The sequence below is a fragment of the Centruroides sculpturatus genome, unplaced genomic scaffold (assembly GCF_000671375.1).
Source record: "Centruroides sculpturatus isolate CEXI.00-Female unplaced genomic scaffold, Cexi_2.0 scaffold20, whole genome shotgun sequence".
Taxonomy (NCBI): Eukaryota; Metazoa; Arthropoda; class Arachnida; order Scorpiones; family Buthidae; genus Centruroides; species Centruroides sculpturatus.
The window spans coordinates 973,200-995,863 of NW_019384333.1; the positions used below are offsets into that span (position 1 = coordinate 973,200).

Below are 22,664 nucleotides of genomic sequence, written 5' to 3' on the forward strand. Positions count from 1 at the left end.
AATATTTTAGCATTCATTAACTAAAGAATTGTTAGTGAATCTCTTTATACTAAACAGGACATAAATTAAAAGAAATGTAAGTGAACATAACACAATTCAGAGATTTTTTTTTATTTGTGCTATTAAATTTGAATATAAATGCTATCAAATACACATGCCTAAATGTATATGCATATACAGTGAAAACTGCTTAGGCAACCACCTGCATTTGATGGGCACCTGTCAAAACGGGCAAAAATTTCTGGCACCGAATAGTTTATCCATAGAGTCTTCGTATAAGTTACCTGTATTAAACAACCACCTGTGTAATGCGACCGCAGGCATTGATTTTTGGTCTGAACCAAGCTACAACATCTGTAATAAGCTACCACATTTGCGAATGTATCTGGTCTAAACTATTGTTCAACAACGTTTCCCCCCCCCAATATAATGAATTACTGTAAACTCTCATTCGAACCCATCTCGGGCACTTCTCTCAGCCTCAAAATTAGGTGCAGGTGTTAATGAATTAGTCTAGTAACAAAGGAAATTCATTTCAGTTCGAAATTGTCTGAAAAATGAAAGAAATGCAAAGCGCTGTCGTTAGAAGATCGTGTATAAGTTATCACAACAGCAATTAGCGGCAAAGTTTAACTGTGGGAAAACGAAATTGATTTTACCCTAGACCTATAGTATTTTCCTTGGGGTATAAAATATTGTACACGATGCAATTAATCAACTGACCTCATCGTTCGGTAAAATTTATTTTTATTTATTTATTTTGAAGCTCTATATACAGTAAATGTGCGATATATAGTTTCTGTATCAACCTACCTTATTTCCATGATATTTTTAGAAAAATAACATTCAAGTAATTTTCGCACGCAAAATATTCAAAAAGCAATAAACGCATTAATGCAAAAATCAGTTTTACAGGCAACCTTCCTTTTTTGATTCCACAATGATAATCGCAGAATGTAATCATGGGCGTAGCCAGAGTTGTTATGGGGGCCTAGTAGAGGCCAACCTGATACAAAATTGAATTATTTCAAATTATTGTTCATTAAAATGAAATTTCCATAAGAATTGACAATAACTTAACACACACAAAATATGAAACTTCCTTTAATCATACGTTCTCGTAATATTAATATCAAACTCTAGCAATGCCTTAAACAAAAATTAACCAATCAATTATTTTTTTTACCATTCTTTAATATAGTTAACTGTCTTTAATCTAGATATAGACCAGGGGTGGCCAACAGTTTTTTCCACCAGGCCGAATTGGAAAGAAAACTTTTTTTTACTGCTTGAACCAGAGGCGGCCCTAGCAAGATTTTCAGGTGATGCGAGATCTTATTGTGGCATCACTCCATAGAGACTAAACTGTACATAGAGATTGCAGATACACTTTTCACATTGGGCACAGAAGCCCGTTGACCCTTTTTTTTTTTTGGAATTATTTTTAGGATCAGAATTTCTCAACTTTCCTATAACTTCACATTGTCAGGTTGTAGAGAATTATCACAGATCCATTCAGACAATTATTTGAAGTTCAGTTCAATATTCAGAGATTAATTGCGGGCCGCGGTATGCTACGCGCAATTAAATTAGCTTCAACTTTTTATTTCTTTCTGCAAATCAGCTCAACACTTTTTCAGCTGTGATTTTCTGGAGAGGGCACCAGGTTGACTAGGGGGACCATGCCCACCCATGCCCCTTCCTGGCTATGCCCGTGAATGTAATGAAATCATATAATGAGAAAAAAGAATAAAATCGCCTTATTATTAATTAATAATTTTTCTTATTGTACTTAACAAAATATTAAATATTAAAAAATACAGTATTTTTAAAATTAAAATAAGATTAAATTAACGAATAATAAAACAAAAGTGATGTAGAGATACCACGCACTTGTATATCAATGATGTAATACACGTAACTGAGGAGCGAACGAAAAGAACCAAGTGAAATTAATTAAGTCAGAAGAAAGAAAGTGTGCATTATAATCGAGAAAATGCGACTGTTGTATTAATGTTTTAAAATATTGGTATTAAATCCGTTGACTCCTGTAAATCGGGTTATCCGTTAAGAATAAAATACAATACAGTACCAATATAGCGCTGTTGTTGAAAAAATTCACTTATTTTTGCTCACTTCGAGTTTTACTTAGTAGAAATGGCTAAAAAGTGCACAAAATACATACAGAAATACGGTATTACAGCACCACCTGTATTGGATGACCACCTGTCTAAAAGATCACTTTTTGAAGAAACCGTGGGTGGCTGCCATAGACAGGTTTTGCTGTATACATATTCCACAACTTTCAAAATTATGTTAAGTTTTATTACATTTTCTTAAAATATATATTTATCTTCTGGCAGTGTAATTAAAATGCTTGGGGACCCAATGCACATGCATCTTAGTAATATGCTGACCCATAACTGATTGTCATCTTAGATACAGTTTGTTTTGACAGTGATGCAACAGTTTTCTTGTACAATCTCATTAAAATCTGTAGTTACTTATGACATCCACACACAATGTACTTGTCTAGTAAATTGGTGAATTTATAGATCCAAGTAAACACCTGATATGGGTTCTGGCCAGGACATAATGGTCCATATACTGCTGTCATTCTTTAGGAGATTTCTGCTTGTGTCATACCTTCCACAAGAAATCTTATAATGTACATTTTCTCTTTGATGCATATCTTTATTAGTGCAACCATTTTTCAGAATTACAGCTTTTTACATGTTGGCAGATAATTCTGTCCTTTAGATACTTGGGGACCCAATCTAGTTCTAATGTTAGACTACTTGGAAATATAGTTTGCCATGCTGTCATGACATTCTACTTTTAGCATTGCTTCAAATAGTAAATTTTCTTCATTATGTGAGAAATTGCTAACATTTCCTCCTTGTTATCTATCTCAAAAATGTAATTTTTGAGATAGGTAACAAGGATATAAATTGCTTTGTATATATATATATATATATTTGTATATATCAATGTTTTTGTATATAGTTGGCATCGCCTCTACCTATGACCTGTTGTATATAAAGAACAACAAACGCATCAGCCATTTTATTTCTCAAACAGGTAGTGCACCTGAATCTGATTTTTTTATGTACTGTATTTATAGACTTTGTTTTTTAAATGTAAATTGGCAAAAGGAAAAAAGTATATATATAATTTCAAAAAATGGCAGATTGCGAATCTGTTATAAGTCCTTTCGATTCTCGTCAGGTGTTGACTCTTCGTACAAAAATAACTTACAGTGTCGGCCATCTGTTTAATGATCTATGTGCATCTATGTGGTTCACGTATTTACTAGTTTATCAGCACTTTGTGCTGGAATTTAGAAACAGTATTGCAGGGGATCTTCTTCTCATCAGACAGATAGCTGACGCTTTGTCAACACCATTTGTCGGGATCGAGTCCGACAAACCGGACCAGTTTTTTTGTAAATATGGAAGGAGGAAGACTTGGCATCTACTAGGTACCATTTGTGTGTTGTTGAGCTTTCCGTCTTTGTTTTTGAAGTGTGTCAGCTGTTCCCACTCCCACCAAAGTGCACAGTTTGTATATTATGCAGTTTTTATTATCATCTTTCTGTTCGGATGGGCCGCAGTTCAAGTGTCACATTTGTCATTAATTCCTGACCTATCACCGATATCGTCGGAGAGGGTTGCATTCAATTCTCACAGGTACACATGCACAGTATCATCAAATATTTTAATATATTTAATCACTTGGTTGATGCTAGGCTTAAATTCAGAAGGGAAAAAATAGTCTTATTAGTCCCAAAGATTCTCCAGAATTTTGGCATATTGCACTTATTGTTGTTTCTGTTGGTACACTGTTCAGTATTATCTTTCATCTTGGTGTAAGAGAGTTCCATAAAAGTTCTATAAAATATACTGATAATTCAGATGGTAGTGAGAATTGTCTTATAGTACTTTTTACACTTTAATAGGTTTTTTGTTGTTAGTAAATTTTAATCTTTATGAACTAGAGGACGTGGTTGCTGTATCATCAAATGCAGTGTGTAGCGTCTTTGTAATCCAAAAAGATAATTGGTAGACGAACGAACAGCAATTGGTTAGAAAACGTACTGCACTTTATGAAGTAGTTGGAGTTGGAAATTTAAAAATTGAGTTAGAGTTATCAGTTTTTTTTTTGTATTGAATCTTCAGTTCCAGTTGAAACTAGAGACTATACTACTATAATATGTTAATGTTAAAATTGTTATACTTAAAATATACAAACAAGAAATACACAAATCCAATTTTTTACAACCACCAAACAATATGCCATGTTATTGGGATACAATAAGACTTATTTAATAATTAGATATTAAGTAATTTGACTTGAGGTAAGCAGTTAGACTTCCATCTCATGATAAATTTAATAATTAGATATTAAGTAATTTGACTTGAGGTAAGCAGTTAGACTTCCATCTCATGATAAATTTAATAATTAAAAATAATTTTTAATGTAAATTTACAATACTTTGGAAGAAAGATTGGTCCTGAATAGGACTTGAACCTACAACAACAACTTTTCATTTAGATGCATTGTCAGTTAAACTATCAGACCTCCATCCACTCTTTGCTTTTCAGAGCTATTAACTAATTAATTTATATGTAACCATGTTGGTTAGTCCTGATGCCAACAAATAATGCTAATACCTCGGACACTAAATGATACCGACTTTCTTCATCTGTATAACATCAAAAATCTCTTATAACTGGGAAATTTATTGGAGGTTGTAGTGATGATACAAGTCAAGAATATCATTTGTGATCATTGGTTTATCATGAATGGTAATCTGGAAGAAATTGTGACATGCTAGTTGAGAAACAGGATGATTAGTTACAAAAATGATGACAAGTTAAATGAATAAAAGTGAAATTATAATTTATTGATGACATAAAATATTTGCTTTTTATGTATTATTAATTTTTTTTTTTTCGTATTCAGGTACTTTTTCAAAAAAGCCAGTGACGAATTCGGAACAGGCATCATCAATGAAGAGATTTCAGATGATAATGAAATACTACCCCTGTGGGAAGAAAAGATATTTGCCATTATTCAACCTGTTGAATAATTGTAATAATTTCCATCCAGTGTATACTGTTGATTTGAAAATACTTTATAAAATTTTGAAACTTTTAATTGTTTAGAGGGAAACAGAAATGATTACATCATGTTTGTTTTGAGGTTGATGCACTTATTAGTGCCTGCAGTGGAGTGTATATCTTGCAACATAATTTTTATACGGGTCTTTCTGTTGACATGCTGGCAAACAACGAATATCCAAATTATTCGTGGTTTGCATAGCAAGTGCCAAACCAATTTCTCATAGCAAATACTCTGATTTTAAATCTGCTTTCTTTTAAATTCAAACATTGTTTGAAAGGATGAAATTTTATTCTTGTATATTAATTTAATTACGAAAAATGAAATAATCATGGAAATGTTCACGTAACATTTGCATATAAAGAATCCTGCCAATATACAAACTGTGGACAAATCAAAGCACAATATGGATTGTTCAGACAGTTCTATACAAATTAATTTTCTTTATTATTTAAAAATAAAAAAAAAACAAAAAATGGATTATTAAAATTTTTAAGGCAGTTTTATGCAAACACCTTCCATTTTAAGTTAGAACTAATTGGTGTTTTACTATACTGAATTGTACTAGATAACAAATTTATGGGAAAGGATACAAGAGGGTTTTAAAATTTCCATCGAGTAAGTTTCATGTTTGACTATTAATAATCATTTTGTATATAGGTGAGCTTTGTACATGTGATTCATTGTGTGTGAGACTTGAAGTCTGACATTATTTCCTTGTAGAAAAGGGAAGTTTATAGGAATCTGCAAACTTGTGCATATCATTTCTTTTGTAAGGTAAAGTTCTGTCATGGAACAAGAGATTGGTAGATCAACCCACTTTGTTAAAACTTTTATTTTTTAATAAAAAACAAAAATCCCAATGTAAGTAACAACTTGTAAATAAACTTATTTGTGTTATTTCCCAATTTTTCTAATTTATTTATTTGTTTACACATTCCTGCTATTATTACTGTTTTAACAATGTAATTATTAATCAGTTGAATTGTTAGATTTTTAATTTTTTTATATATTTTTAATCATGAAGAAGGAACAAATCCAACTTACTTTCATTCAAACATGGATTCGTGGCTATCTTACTAGGACTCGTTCCATCAATCTGATTCCAGCCATCTTAAGAGTAAATAGATTTTAATAATCATATATTAAGTAAAAGTAGCTTGAAATTTTTAAATATTCCACGCCTAAAAATTAATTTTATAAGTTAGTTGAGACATGCTATGGTTTTTTTTAAATGATTTAAGTTTGGGAAATTATTGTGTTTTATACGCTTTAATAAGATTTCTTTCGTGTAAGGTACTAAAAAATATTAACTTTGCCATTTAAATATAAAATTCTTGTAAGTTTTAATATCCCAGCGGTTATATATTTGACAGCTTTTGGTAAAAATATCTTGTTTGTTCGCCAAACAATTCAATTATAAACTGTGAAAGCAGTGTTACGTATCTCGGAGGGTGAACCCTTATAACTGCAGAATATGGGGAATTGAAAACCTTCGTGCCATTTTATAAAATGGAAGAGTTGGTACAAAAGCGAATTTCTGTTGTACTTTACCAGAAATTCGGAAGTTTGCGGAGAAAGTGGCTTATATGAACGTTGTGTTTGTGCCATTGGAACAAATTGTTCCAGTAGGGTGCCAGACGTTCTTAATTTCAAAGAACAATTCTTTATTTTAGTTCCTTCATTGAAATAAGAAAGGGCGCAATTTATTCTTTAATTTCTCAATTCCTATGTTATGTAATGGCAGTTGTTTTACCATAGAAAGCTACGATTTACCATTAAATATTTTAAATTAAAATTTGCAAATGTTTATAGTCAATACGATAATTTTTAAATCAAGATTGTAAAAAATATAAACAATGTTTAGCTAACCTTATTCTGTAACATTTGTAAAATGCAGACCACCAGTGGTCGAGTGGATAACACTACTGAGCACTGGTAGTCTATTATGGGTTCGCATCTGACCAACGGGCCGATCACTTGGGGTTTTCGGGGTTCTATTCACGTTTGCAACAACTAAATAGGAGCCAGTTTCTCATAAGAGGCATTCCCTCGGCAGATCGCCCGTGTATTGCAAATAAACCAAACCTGTAAACTGCAGCATGCACGTGGTGCAAGAGGTTGAAGTTAAACATTCTGCAGTATTGATTCTACCAGTACAAAACCTTTTTTGAGTTACATTTTTCTATTTTGTAAGCGGTTTTACTGTTTCCGTTTGGAAAATTCCACTTGCGAACGAATGAATAAAACCACTGAAAACTGATATTTGGTCTCTGTTTCCCGCCTCGCTAACCCGCGTGGAGTTATCCGGGTTTTCTGAGACCTAAGATAAGCTTCCCATAGAAATTCTACCGGAAGCAGATCGCCAATGGGTTGCGTTGCCTTAAACCCATTAATCCTATCCAATCCAGTTGGAAGATTATGGAACATATTACATGTTTCACAATGGAGCTGTCGGCTTTTGAGGACACGAGATCGAATCCGAGCGAGCCACCCGAGGAATTTTTCACACGTAGGGTCCCCTTTCCTCACCTTTCCTCACCATTCGAACGCCCTTATTGTGGGCCTGCCGAACCCACAATGGGTATAGAAAAAAGGCCTTAGTGCCCACCGGATGAAAAGTAAAAACAATAGTTTGAAATTACTGTAGTTTACAGCCCAGTTATTTTAGCGATGGTATAATATAACAGTAGATGATTTAATTTTATTAAATATATTCACAAATATGTGATTTGTAGGATATTGCAGCTGTAACGATACAGATCTGGTGGAAGACGACCTCAGAAAGATGTTGCCGAAATCCTATCAGACTTAAATACACGCGCGAAGCTACAGGGGATTATAATGAAATAGAACAGGTAAAATATATTAAATTAATTTGAAGAACATTTCTAATAATTAATTCATGGAAAATATATAATGGACATTTAGGTGATCAATATTCAAAAATGGTGGAAATCGGTAAAAGGGAAAATAGTAAGAGAAAACGAGTTTTCTGAAGGAAAATTACTGGAATTGCGTGATACGACTCGTTCGTCAAACGTTAGTGATTTAATGATAAAGGTACAAATATTTTGAAATAAATTTCTAGCATAATTAAAAATTAATTAGCCTGATGGTTCGAACTAACATTGTATTCGTGATATGACGAATAAGGTATATTCTCAAATTTAAGAAGGCCCACCAGTGGATAAAACCACTAAATATTTCGCGGGTTCGTACCTAACCGACAACCAGTCATGTGGACTTCTACGGGTTTTCTTCGTGTTTCTGGCATCTAAATAGGGACCAATTTCCCATTGAAATTCCTCCCAAGAAGCACTCCATGTATGTTCCTTATTCCACTAATCCAATCAGAAACAAGTGCATTCTTTTTTCTTATTGGATTAGTGGAATAAGGAACAAGAAATTATTTCTATAATACGCTTCTTATCTAGTCTTGAATTAAATTTACAAGCGCTATGTCGGCTTTCCTATATTACTAGACTTATTACACACCATCATACGGCAAAAGACCAGCTTTAAAAAATCACATTTTATTTCCAAGAGAATGCATTTCGGACATTTAGTCCCTCATCAGCTCTTTATGATTATGATGTAAATACAGTATTTAATTATTGTGACATTGTCACAATGCTCTCGATTTTAGTAGTGTTTTTCCCCCCTGTACATCATACTTTTTCTGTTAACAGTCGTCATACTGGCCATCTATCTTTTTTTTTAAACTCTTTCCACCCTGTGGGCACTAAGAGGGCCTCTTTTTTAGCAGGCCCATTACGGATTCGGCCAGACCCACAATGAGGCGACCGGGTGCTGAGAGACTGAGCCCGACATATCCGAACGGACCACCCTCCGAAAAATTCTTGGGGATTTTTCGATCCTGGGTCCCCCAGAGCGGTAGGTTGTCACCTTGACCGCTCAGCCACCCGGCCTGCCCGGCCATCTAACTCCGTTCTAAAGAAACTTTTTGAATTGAAATAACGCAACTTTCGGTCTAAACCGGAAATTCGTATATTGTTAATCAGGACCATATGCCCATAAACTTTCCGTTTCTGGTCTCCACTTGTATCTATCTAATTCCGTTCTCGATATTAAAAGGAACGACTGAAGGAAGTCAGTGGGAATTTATAGGTCTACAATATGAAAAATTGTTGAGCAATAATGCACTGGTAAACTATTGTATGAATATAGACGCTTCTTCAGGTATGAAACCGAAATATGTAAAACATCTTAAAATGGGCGGATGGGTTGTAGCGACAAATCTTCCGTTCTGGAGGACCTGGGTTCGAGTTCAGAGTGGCTCGGAAACTGTCTGTGTTTGAGTGATACTAACTCAGATCCGGTTCTGTAGAGGAGGTTTATAGTATTTGATTGGATTTGTTGTGCGAAACATCAGCACACTAGGAACTAAATAATTTTTATTATACCCATTGTGGATGCAATAGACCGTAATGGGATAAGCCAGATGACGTTTCACTCGAATTTCTCATTATAAATTATTAAACGGTCTTTTTCTTAATTTTATATATTATAATACCAGAAGCCGAACAATTTAACCATGGTTTGAATTGTTAATGTGATCCCTTCCAATCTCATTCTCTGCTGCAAAGGGTGAATCTTGCATCCTCAATTCTTTAGGCCTCGACTGAAAACCTTCATGATTACTCATCCTTTTGATAACTGATCGTAGACGTTTTTCTTGATACGTTCGGGCCCTGTTGACTCCGAACAAGTTTTCGGCATTATGGTTACGCCATTATACGACACCTTTCTGATTGGCGAATACGCTAAAGAAATTAGTTATAGGCATAGATATCGACGGCCAGAAGGCCTAAATAGTTAAGTAATAAGTCTATCGCTCTGAGAGATCTAGAATCGAGTCTGGGCGAGCAATTTCAGGATCCGTTCCAGATGTGTCGGGCCTCATTCTTTACCCATTGTAGGCCTAGCCGCAGTGGCAGATTAAATTAACTATTACGCTGGGTAAGCGTAAGCCTGAAGCCGAGAAGTCAGGGGGCCTCGAGAGCAAAAGAAATTGATATGTTGTTTAACGTAGCTTAATACCACTTTATTCTATTCTACAAAGAGTGGGAAAAAGATCGGAAATCCTTACTTAAGCTCAGCTTTGGGGCCCGGGTAGTAGCTAATTTGCTATTGCCTGGCTGAACCCACGATAGGTACAAATATACTGTAGATAAAAATAATATTAAGAATAACCATCTTTAAATTTAGAGAGAGAGAGATAATTTTTAAATCTTTATATTGTTTTAGTATAACATTTATTATTTTTAATACAGGAATGTAATGAAAGAGAGACGAAGATTTGTAAGAAAAGTTTAGAGAATGTTTTAATGAAAAAAATTGAAGATTCGATTAATGTACCCAACCTAAAGATAAAATGTACTGTAAATTATTTAAATAATCCCGATATCGATAATACATCCGAGAGACGTAAAATAATTAAAAAAACAAAAATTACAATTAAAATCCCCGTAAGGAGTAAACACTTAGAAGTTAAAGAAAGTGCCAGGGCATACGAAGAAGAGGTATGCATTTTATAATGCTATATTTATGTTATATTTAAATAAAGATGGTGGCTCTGGTGGTCTGCCTCCTGCCAAATTACTAAGTAATTATTAGCCTTATAGCTTAGTATTTATATATTTTATACAATATTTTATTATTTTTATAGAAATTAATAATTATCCAAGCAAAATTGAAGATGAAATTCCAAAAATCTATTTATAGATTAAATTATAGAAGAATAGTGAACATTCAATCGTTAATTAAAAGTCGTATACATCAAGTCGACGTATACGAAGAGGTATCTTAGTTGCATTCGTTTAGTCAGAATAGTTTTACAACATTACTTCAATTTGACGTCATTTTACGCTTCCTCGTTACAGAAAAAGGATAAGAATGACGTCAAAATGACGCAAGAACGTGCACTATTCTGGCTTCTTCTCTGTAAATTTTAATTACGATATTATTAAAATAACTTTTCGTATATTTAACTAATCAGAAAATAATATTTATTCGTTTAGATTTCGCGTATAATCACTATTCAAGTAAAGTGTAGGATGTTATTTGCCAGGACAGAATTTAAACTTCGTTGCAGATCAATAATTAATGCTCAAGCGATAATTCGTAGCCATCTTGATCGTCAGATGTTACTAATTTATCAATATATAGAAGTAGTATCATTTGTTTTATATAATTAATATATATGTTACTGTAAAAGCCCGTATATTGGTAAATCCTAGGTTTTACTTGTAAATCTTCGGATTTACCAACATGAGTTGGTAAATGTAAGGATTTTTATAAAGTGAGATGATCTTCCTGGCTTTTACCATTAGAATTTGGTACATGCTAGGTTTTACTAAAGACAATTAGTAAATGTTGGTTTTAGAAATAAAACTATGAGTACAGTAGAGCCTCGATTATCCGACCCCCGATTAACCGACACCTCGGTTAACCGACCGTCCTAGTCGGAAATTTCAAATGTCCGCTAGTGATGTGGCGCTACAATATTTGGCTATGTCTTGGCTACTTTAATATTATTTTTGTGTGTTTTAGCTGGCAACACTCATTCGACCATGAAAGGGAGCCAGTATTTAAATGAGGATTAATTTTCTAATTTTTAACGATACAATAGCGACGATTATTATTTTTTAAAAAAATTTGATAGGCTTAACATGGAGGAAAATTTAACGCGAAGTAGGTTAATAGCGATATAATAATATACTAATTACATGGGATATAATAATATACTACACTAATAATGGATTTTTTCATACTTTTCGGTTATCCGACTTTTCAATTATCCGACCAACTCCAGTCCCCAATTGGGTCGGATAATCGAGGCTCTACTGTATTTTAATAATTATTTATTGCAACTATTATAAACTTACTAAGTCCTATTTATTAATAAATAGTGAAACAATTTAAAAATACTTTTTTAACGTCACAAAAATTAAATTATCTTGTAAAAAATAATATAATAGCCTACCCGGCTAAGCTAATCAGTAATCACAGTATTGTTTCTAATCATTTGGTATTCATTTCATTGTTCATTTAATAAAAGTAAAAAAGGATTTTACTTGTTACAACATGGAAAGCTATCATGGCATTTAGAATTATAAAGTAATCCTGATGACTTGCAAGCGCACTTCTTCGTTAGGCATTTTTTAAGCAGTTGCACTTCTTGAAACCTTGTCCTCCGGTCAAAGACAATTTTGCGACAACTTCTCGAAGACTCACTTTAATTCAACCCCTTCTGACTCATTTTCAACAATGCTTTCTTTTTTGTCCTGTTCGATTGCATTTTCGACGTCATTATTTTGTTCCATATTGTCATGCGAATGCAACAACTTCTCTAAATCTTCTTCAGATCTTATAGCTCTAATCATATCACCAGGGATTGCTGAAGTTGCAAGGCCCATTTTCATTGGACAACCAAACATTACTTCGTAGGGGGAACATTTGATTCCCTCGTGATATGCTCTATTTTTCATTGCCTGAATGAATCTTAAACCCTCTGACCACTTTGATAACTGATTGGTTTCCATTCACGTACTCAACATATTTTCTATGCCTTGATTAGCACGCTCCGCTGATCCTTGACTTTGGATATGTCTTGCCTTTCCATGTACGATTTTTACATCCGGCCACATGGAGCATAAACTCTCATTAACTTGGTTAGAGAATTCTCGACCATTATCGGAATGAAGGATGCTCGGCGCTCCAAAAGTGGTGAAATTATCCAAAAGATGGCCTACAACTTCTACGGCGCGTTTAGTTTGAAGCGCACGAAGGATCACAAATTTGGTAAGATGGTCTTGGTAAACTAAAATAAATTTATAATTTCCATCTGCGGTAGTTTGTAGATCTATTAGATCAACCTGACAGCGTGAGTTCATTTCACTGTGAAGTGTAGGTCTGACGACAATGCCCTTTTTCAAAGTCTTCTGTTTCTTTTGGCAAGGTTGACATAGCTTCAAATATGTCATAGTAGCCTCAACTGTTACATTTTTATACTTGCGGTTACATTTCTTAAGCATCCTTCCACTGTGGCCAACAGCAACATGCGTTTCTTCGAGAATATTGAATAAGTTTTCAAATGTAATACCTTATTTCTCCATCCTCCTCCTTCATAGGTGCAATTAGTTTTTCTTCGCCGCCTATAGTCAAAATGAAGTAACGCTTTATACACCTGTAATGAACCGCTTGTTTCTTTTTCATGTTCTTTGCAGCTTTTACTTCCTCCAAATACTGCGTATTTGTCCCTATTAATTAAAAGTTGTTATCTTTCTTCCTTGCAACCAACTCGTCCATTATTTCATAAAATCTCCGTTTCATACTCATCTAGATTCATTAATAACTTTTAGACAACGAAATCTCAAACAAGATTAGAATTAACGTGCGTGTTCTAATGTGTCAAACGATGAATTGAGGCGAGCGAAGGCGGCAACGCGGTGCAGTGCGGAAAGCGGGGACTATTTTTTCAACATTTACCATGTCTCTGGGGTAAACCCTAAGATATACCGAGTAAATGCTGGTAAAAGTTCGAAATTAGCGATGATCGCAGAACATTTCGGACTTTTACCACAAAGATTTGGTAAATTTTAGGTTTTACAGGAAGATCTTAGGATTTACCATAGTTCGAGCATTTACAGTAACATATATATAAATTAAACTGAATTTGTTCTCTAATTTAACTCCATTATATGAATTTTAGAAATAATTAGGAGTTTATGTATAAGAATTGCTTTTATTTGCCTTAAATGAGTTAGTAATTGAAATGATGTTCAATGTAGATGCTAAGCAAACATCAAAAGAATTGATATGCTAATTTAATTAACAAAGGTTTATGTTCAATTAACATATAAATTTTCTGTACTGATGTTCGCTTAACATCTAAAACTGTTCTTTACACATATTCAATTTGGTAATTGAATGTTGTAAAGAACAGTTTAGATTACCATTTAACTCCATGTTCATTTATCATTTGAAATAATTTCTTTCTTTAAAAAAGAAAAAAAAAACAAGAAATTATGCCAACAGCAGTTCAAATTGTTGGAAAGGATAAAATTAATTATGAGATTACAACTGTACTATACATACTAATAAATGTCAATTAGTGATTTGTGAGCCAGACCTGGTCCACCAGGCCATTTCTTGCGGCTTGTGCTCTCTAATAACCAAACAGTTTTACTATTATAAATAACTAGAAACAAGCTTATACAATGTATAATTTTTATGTACAAATGATTTATTAATTAATTAATTAAATCAAATTTTATTTTTTAGAAATCCATAATAATTCAAGCGACTTGGAAAATGAAACTTCAACGAAATAATTACGCATCTAATTATAAAACAATTATTTTTGTTCAATCTTCAATTCGGAATTGCCTTCGTTGTTTAAGAATTTCCTTTTTTAAAGAACTTGAAAAAGTAAATTTCATTCAACTTCAATTGTTTTAGTAACGTTTGGATTTATTTTAAAATTAATTATTTCACTTTATTTTTATTTATTTATTTTCAGTCATCCATAATAATCCAGTCGAAATGGCGGATGAAAAATCAAAGATCCGCTTACGTTCTTGAATGTGATCGAATTAACGAGGCACAGAAGTTAATTCGAAGCTTTACATATCGTAAAGTGTTAACGAAGGTATATTTATATAAAATATAATGAAATTTACTTTTATTGTAATTGAAGTTTAATTACAATCAAAATTTAGTGAACACTCTTACCTCATTTTATTATATTGATTTTTACTTTTCGTTTTCGACTATTTTTACCTTTTTTTAAAAACTATTTCAGCTCTGTGGGCACTAGGACGGCCTCTTATAGCAAGCCCAATATGAGTTCGGCCAGATCCACAACGGGGCGGCCGGGTGGTGAGCGACAGTGGCCGACATATCTAGTCGGATCACCCCGAAAAATTTCTGGGGATTTTTCGGGGTGATCCGACTGGATCCGGATCCGGATCGGATTCCGAGTCCCTCCAGAGCGGTAGACTGCCACCTTAACCGCTCGGCTATCTGGCCACACTCTTCACCTTATGGACACTAAGAGGGTCTTTTCAATCGTGCCATCTGTCCTTTGCCCCACCCCATTGTGAGCCTAGCCGAACCCAGAATGGACTTGAGAAAAAGGCCTTTTTATGTCTTCAGGATGGAAAGAGTAGATAAAAATCATTCCCATTATGGGTTCGGTTAGGCCAACAATGGGGCTGACACATTCCGCGTAAATTACCTCTTGAGGTTGCTCGCTTGGACGCGATCTCGGATTCCTCAGAGTGGTATGCTTACGATTTAACCGCCCCAACCGTTCGTTATATTGTTTTTCATTGTAATTAATATAATGGTATTTAATATAAAGACATTCTCTTGAGAAAAAGTATTTTTACATTAATCAGTCAATGAGAAGAGCTTAATTTCAAATAAGTTTATATATGTGTATATTTTTAATATCAATAGAATACAGCTGCTGTTAGCATTCAGTGTTACTGGAAGATGAAATGCCAAAAATCAGCTTTTCAATTTAATTATAAAAGAATTTTCCATGTCCAAACATTAATTCGAGGTCATCTTGATGATTTGAAAAGGGTAAGGTTATATATGTAATAAACAATATGCAATACAATGTAAATTCTGTATTGGGAATGTAATAACAGTGTAACACTGTTAAATGTAGAAATTCAATTACATGTTAAGTCTATGACGTAGTATATCTAAGAGACCATTCAAGTCATACATCAGCAGTTCTCGTCCTCAATTGTAGGCCTGACCAAACCGTTATTGGGCTCGTGAAAAGACCTCTTAGTGCCTACAGGGCGAAAAAAAAAAAATATATATATATATGTAGATAAATCGCGGATTTCTAAATCCGCGATTTATCTATATTTTTCAATGAGGATGTTCTCATTGAAATTCATTGAAATTCTCGTGAATTTCAATGAGGATGTTTAGATGAATTGGGATGTTTAGTTTCGAATTAATTGAGACTAAACATCCCAATTCAAATCTAACTTCTCTCCATGGACTGTTAATGTCTAGTTTTATAGTCATCTGACCAATCCCAATCGGAAATAAATTTTATAGATACTGTATAAATTTGTTTGTCATAAAAATCAAAGTTGTTGTACATTTTAATTCGATATTATTCAATTGATTAAAAATACAGAAAAGTAAAAATAATACTACATAGGTTTAAATTAATGGAATATGGCAACGCAAAGCTTGGGCGTTCTGCCAAAAGGGTGCTTCCCGGGACGACTTTCTATAGGAAACTGGTCCCTATTTTGGCGATAGACACCATAAACTTTATGTGGCTAGTCCATAGGACAAGCAAAGCATAGGACCTTTAGTGGTTTTATCTACTCGGCCGCTGGTGGGACATTATAAGAAAGACTGAATTTCTTTGATGAATATAAACATTTCTAAACTTCTTTTCTGTTAGCACAAATAAATCTTTTTTAGGCCAAGTTTACAATGGGGCAGATATATTCGGGACAGACCTATCCAAAAAATTTTCGAGTGTTTTTGTCCCTTCATATTCAAGCCCGGATTACCCATAGGCTGATGCCTTAGCCACTTCGGCTATCAAGCCAGCAATGAGTGTAGAATATAAAAATGAAAGATGCATGAATTTAGATGATTTTCAAAATAAATTTGCAACATTCCTTTTACAGAAATCTATTTTCATTCAATCGCAAGTGAGGATGATTTTTCAAGCTACCAAGTACGAGTGTGTATACAAAAGTATCATGAATGTTCAATCTTCAATTCGCAGTTTTATTGTTCAGAACGAATTTTCCCAAATAAAAATAATGGTATTTTAATATTAAGATATATTTTTATATATAAAATATACAAAAGAAGATAATTTGATTTAATTATTTTAGAATTTAGCAGCAATCATTATACAAGCGAATTGGAAAATGATACGAGAGAAGAGTATTTATGAAACTCATTACACAAGAATTAAGGGCATTCAGTCATTAATCCGAGGGAATTTCATTAGGATGAAAATTTTATTTGAAGATAAGAAAAACGTAAATAAATGTTCAATTATTTAAGTTATAAACGTATTTACTTGTTAACCTATCGTGTATATTAAATTTAAATCTTAGAAATCAACAATTATTCAAGCAAATTGGAGAAGAAAATGTCAAAGGATTGCATATCGAATTAACTACAAGAAANTATTGTTCAGAACGAATTTTCCCAAATAAAAATAATGGTATTTTAATATTAAGATATATTTTTATATATAAAATATACAAAAGAAGATAATTTGATTTAATTATTTTAGAATTTAGCAGCAATCATTATACAAGCGAATTGGAAAATGATACGAGAGAAGAGTATTTATGAAACTCATTACACAAGAATTAAGGGCATTCAGTCATTAATCCGAGGGAATTTCATTAGGATGAAAATTTTATTTGAAGATAAGAAAAACGTAAATAAATGTTCAATTATTTAAGTTATAAACGTATTTACTTGTTAACCTATCGTGTATATTAAATTTAAATCTTAGAAATCAACAATTATTCAAGCAAATTGGAGAAGAAAATGTCAAAGGATTGCATATCGAATTAACTACAAGAAAGCAAGTATAACTCAGACAATGATTCGTGGTTTCAATTGCAGAAAAAGGACATCGCATGAACTTGACCATTTGAAAAAAGTAAATTTTATTTATCGATAGCACGAGGGCTATCTGCCAAGGGGGGGTGCCTCCCAAGATGACTTTTAATAGAAAACTGGCCTCTGTGGGCATTTTACAACTCTATCCACTTGTGGGCACTGAGAGGATCTTTTTAAATAACCCTACAATGGGGTGGTCGGGTGTTGAGGGATGGGGTCCGACATATCAGAATGACCCATCCCCAAAGAGTTCCTGGGGTTTTTCAATTGTTCAAATTCTATTCCGGATTTCCAGAGCGGTAGAATGCCACGTTAACCGCTTGGCCATCCGGCCCATATTGGTGTTAGACACGCGGAGAAAACACGGCAATAAGGCACGAACCCGCGACTAACTGCCAGTATTCAATGGCTTTATCCACTCGGCCACTAGTGGAAAGTAAATTTTGTAAATTACTTTCGTATAATATTAAGAAATGAAGACGTTTATTGAATATATAAGTACTGTATACTTAAATATAATTTTCAAGAAATTGCAAGATTTTGTTTATTTAGATTATATATATATATTTTTTCTTTTATTTTTGTATTTAGATGTGTATCGTTATACAATCAATATGGAGGATGAAGGGCCAGAGAGCATCATATAATTATTCTTATAGAAAAATAATTGATTCTCAGTCATTATGTAGGCGTTTTACTGATCGTCATGAAATAAAAAAGAAAGACAAAGAGGAGGAGGAGGAGGAGGAGGAGAACAAAGATGATGAACTTGTAGTATCTTTTATTCTTTATTCTGACTTTATGATGATACTTTACGTGCATAAACTATATTTTAAGTTAATTATACATTTTATTTAATTATTTTTTTATATTTAATCTATAGAGTTATTCCGTAATTACCGTAGAAATAGAATTGGGAACATATGAAAGTGTGTCTGAAAATTTAATTAAATCTCAAGCGTCAGTTAGGAATTTAACTAAATCCCAGCTACTACACAAAAGTCAATATTGTGTTGATCAAATACATAAAACTAAAGAAGTAAGTCACAAAAATTGTTTTATTTTAACTAATATTATAGGAACTAAGATGAATTTTTAATTTTTTCAGACTGTAGCAGCAGCAACTGTAATTCAAGCAACCATAAGAATGAAACTCTTAAAAACTTGCTATGCTTTAATGTATAAAAAAATAATTAATAGTCAGTCATTATTGAAAGGATGCATCGAACGAATGAAAATTAAACGAACGTCTGAAATAAGAATTATTTATTTAATAATTATGATTCAATCTACAGTCCGTCATCATTTAGAACGCATGAAGAATTCTTCAAATGGCGTAAGTTTGAAATATTTGTAAAAATATTCTTGATAAAGAAGCTTCTTGAACATAAACAATTCAAATAGTTTTTCTTAAAGCGAAGAGTTTTCAGAAAATTCAAGTGCTTTTGGACTTAGGGCCATTTCTTGTAAGACAATCTAGGAAAACATTTTCAACTCCTTGTAAATATGAGGAGTCATCCTGATATTGACAAGAAGTTAAGAAAAGAACTATCAATCAGGAGTTAACAAGAGAAAATTTCTCATTGTTGACTGTATTATGATAAAGAATTAAGGGAAATTTGTTTTATAGAATCTACTGTCAGAAAGCCAACATCAGAAGCCATTAAATATCAGGAAACTAATACCATAAAAATTCATTAAGAAATTTTCTCTTCTTAACTCATGATATCCATTTCCTCTTGATGATGCCATATCAACAAATATTAATATCTTTTATATTTCCATACAAAATATAGAAAAAAATTATTTGTAGACGCAATGCAACATGTGGGCGATCTGCCGAGGAAAGATTTCTATGGAAAACTGAGCTTTATTTAGTGTTACAAACGTGAAGAAAATCCGGTAAACTCCACGTGGGCAGCCCTTTAGTGAGGTGAAAACCCACGACCAACTCCCAGTGTTAAGTGGTTTATTCATTCGGCCACCGGGGCCTCCTAAAAATTGACTTGCTAATTATGGATAATGAGATTTGGCCCCAAGTGTTTTGCGTTTTCTATAAATTTTTCGCTTCAAAAAAAACTTGAATTGGACTTATAAAAATTGGAATATTTTAAATTCAAATATTACATTGTTAAGGACAATATTGAGGATGTTATTGATGAAGTAATTTTATAATTTAAAAAATACTGTATATATTTGTAATTTTCTTTTATGGAAATAACACCGTGAAGAGAAAACAGGTCCATAAAATACGTTTAGAACGAAGGATAACTCTATTATATAAAGGATGTTACTTGAAATTATTCGTTTACTATCGAGGACATGTTAAAAAATTAAGATTAAAGATATCAAATAACACGGGAATAGTAAGATTTAATTATTCACACTTTTTTTTCCTTTTTATATTATTATAATATAATATAAAATACGGAAAATTTCAGATGAATATTCCGTGTATTAGATTTTCATCTATCAAAACGATAAAACTGGACACTTATGAAATTGCAAAGAAGGATGTCGATCAATGTTCAACAATTCTTCTTAAGAATTTTACAAATAAATTAGAAGCAGTAAAATGAATTTTATATAAATAAAATTAATTTAAGATTATTTTTTCTTGAGATTATCAAGATTCTTTTTAAATAGGATTTTGGATCGATTATGATCCAGAGTTGGTGGAGAATGGCCGTCCAACGTGGAAGTTTTCTTGATACGAAATTAAAAGAAAATTCGAAAAATAGAATGGATGTGAGTAATTGCTTTAATTTTCTTTCAATAATTTATGAGTGTGTATATTTTTCATTTTGTAATGAAATTTTTTTAGGATAATTCAAGTACCGAAACTCCATCTTTTCGTACTAACACGAAATCGTATAGTGAAGAAACATTGGTAAGAAGGATTTCTGACGATTTTTTCCTCGTTTAACATCTGAATTAATACATATTTTAGCATACCAGTGCCCAGTGATAAAACCATTGAACAGTTAATTTAGCCAGTTAAGCGCCTATAATATACATACCACGAATGCAAAGCCTACAATGTGCATTCGTTAATCACTAAAATGAGAAACTTCCATACTTTAATATCAATGGATCAATAACAGAATGCCCATTTAATTAATTCCATATTTAAATTTCACAATTATTTAAATAATTAAAATTTAGGTTTTTCGCATAAAATTTTATCATTTTATTTCTCAAATTTATAGAATCATTCCATCAAATTGGATATTAAATACTCGAAGACTAAATCAAAATCATATTTACAAGATTTACAGATTCAAGTAGTACAAGGTGTTGTACGTGACTTCATCATTAGAAGAAAGGCAATGATATTAATAGTAAGATAATTGTTTAGTTAATTTGTTGTAATTCTTATCGTGGATCATTTGCAATAAAATTCAATGTCTTTTATCAACAATAAATCCAGCAAACGAAAAATAATCTTAAAAGTAAGCACCAGTCGAATCAGATTAGGACGTTGCAAGCTGCTTTTCGTGGTTTCATTGTTCGAAGATTAATGTACGAAATCAAATTTATCCACGAACAGGTATGGATAATAAATAATTATTAGTTAATTCTTATTTATTACTTCAATTATAAGCAGTTGTGTATTTAGAAATATGGTTCCCTTACGTCCACAATATGTAGGTGCCCCTCAAACAAATAGTGCCACTTTAGCACCGAATGATTCTATTCTATAATTTTAGTCTGCAATAATTGTATTTTTACAGATTTATAAATATCGAAAGGGCAAACCTGATATTAGGGGATCTAGAAATCTTTAGAGGGGATGCAGTAAGGTACCGAATGGCCTTACAGAATTTTTTACTATCTGATATACCCGGTTTTACTCGGGAGGAATCTCAGAAAGGAGGTAGCTGTGCCCTGTGCACCCCTCAAATACGTTCCTGTTACCAGTCTGTTCTTGTAAAATATTTTGATCAAGCGATATGTGTTATTTTCTCCCTAATTAGCTTTTAATTTGCATTAAAGAGGAAAAAAAACCTTGATTTTTTCGCCTATGGGCATTAAGAAATTATTTTTCCATATCCATTGTGGATTCGGCCAGGCTCGCAATAGAGACGATCTAGTGGTGAGAGACGGAGCCGACTTATTTTGGACTTATTCGCCCTTGAAAAATCCCCGTGGTTGTTTGCCGAATCCGATTCTGGGTCCCTCAGAGCGGTAGTATGAAGCCTTAACTACCTGGGCTTTGAACTTCCAATAACGGCCACCTCTAAGTGTCGGCCATTTTTCAGGAACTTTTTTTTTGAAACGAGTACAGAATAACCTTCAAACAACGGCCATTTTTTTGTGTTTCCGTTAGTGGTCGTTGTATTCGGAGGTTTGTCTTTATTCATATTTTTATGATTCGAATTTTAAACAGCAAAAACTTCATCAAGCAGAAATTAAGCAACTAGAAGAACAAATGACTGAAGAATTTGAAGAGGAGCAATCAATTCAGCAACAATCACCGTTTGAATGTCAAGAAGTGATGTCATTTTTGACTTATTTAAACAAATCTGAATAAATTATAATTCAAAACAATTATTATTAGTAAAATTTATATTATTTAAAATTGTTCCATTTAATTGCTATTATTAGAAATGTTCACTGGAAGGGAGTGAAATACCAGATCTTAATTTGGAGAGAATACAACCTGAGAGGGTTAATTCAATAAAACAGGTAAGAAAAATTAATTAATTTATTAAATTTTATTATTAAATGATGCTAATTAATTAACATAATTTACTTTATTTACCATTTAATGGCAATTAGAAACAATTAGAATTGATGAAACAGTATGTTATAGTGCAAGCAGCTTTTAGATCTTTCCTCATTAGGCAAGAATTTATAATTAATATTTTATCAAC

General features: G+C 32.7%; 2 protein-coding genes and 1 pseudogene across 2 annotated transcripts in view; all 3 read left to right on the forward strand.

Moving 5' to 3' along the window:
- Nucleotides 1–6,025, forward strand: part of LOC111630953 (axin-2-like) — a 44,007-nt gene extending 37,982 nt beyond the window's left edge. Inside the window, exon 12 of the mRNA XM_023375122.1 lies at nt 4,966–6,025. Coding sequence (XP_023230890.1) covers nt 4,966–5,092 — 127 coding nt within the window. The 3' untranslated portion in view covers nt 5,093–6,025. The remainder of the gene's footprint in view (nt 1–4,965) is intronic.
- Nucleotides 2,313–4,870, forward strand: LOC111630968 (annotated as a pseudogene).
- A 58-nt stretch (nt 6,026–6,083) lies between the features above and the next one.
- Nucleotides 6,084–22,321, forward strand: LOC111631216. The gene is made up of 20 exons (XM_023375422.1): nt 6,084–6,244; nt 7,863–7,982; nt 8,056–8,187; nt 10,422–10,670; nt 10,817–10,948; nt 11,169–11,318; nt 14,434–14,580; nt 14,672–14,800; nt 15,613–15,741; nt 16,827–16,967; nt 17,040–17,189; nt 17,678–17,827; nt 18,379–18,558; nt 18,671–18,826; nt 18,896–19,123; nt 20,434–20,535; nt 20,612–20,677; nt 20,997–21,128; nt 21,218–21,337; nt 22,178–22,321. The coding sequence occupies exons 1-20, from the start codon at nt 6,146–6,148 to the stop codon at nt 22,319–22,321; spliced, it is 2,856 nt and encodes a 951-aa protein (XP_023231190.1). The 5' UTR covers nt 6,084–6,145.
- Nucleotides 22,322–22,664: the final 343 nt, after the last annotated feature.

Excerpts from the sequence above, each read along its gene's own strand:
- LOC111631216 (XM_023375422.1), top strand. The coding sequence starts at position 6,146 with ATGAAGAAGGAACAAATCCAACTTACTTTCATTCAAACATGGATTCGT. Across the intron at positions 14,581-14,671 it reads TTTTTAAAGAACTTGAAAAA|TCATCCATAATAATCCAGTC; the intron begins GTAAATTTCATT and ends ATTTATTTTCAG. Across the intron at positions 18,559-18,670 it reads AGAACAAAGATGATGAACTT|AGTTATTCCGTAATTACCGT; the intron begins GTAGTATCTTTT and ends TTTAATCTATAG.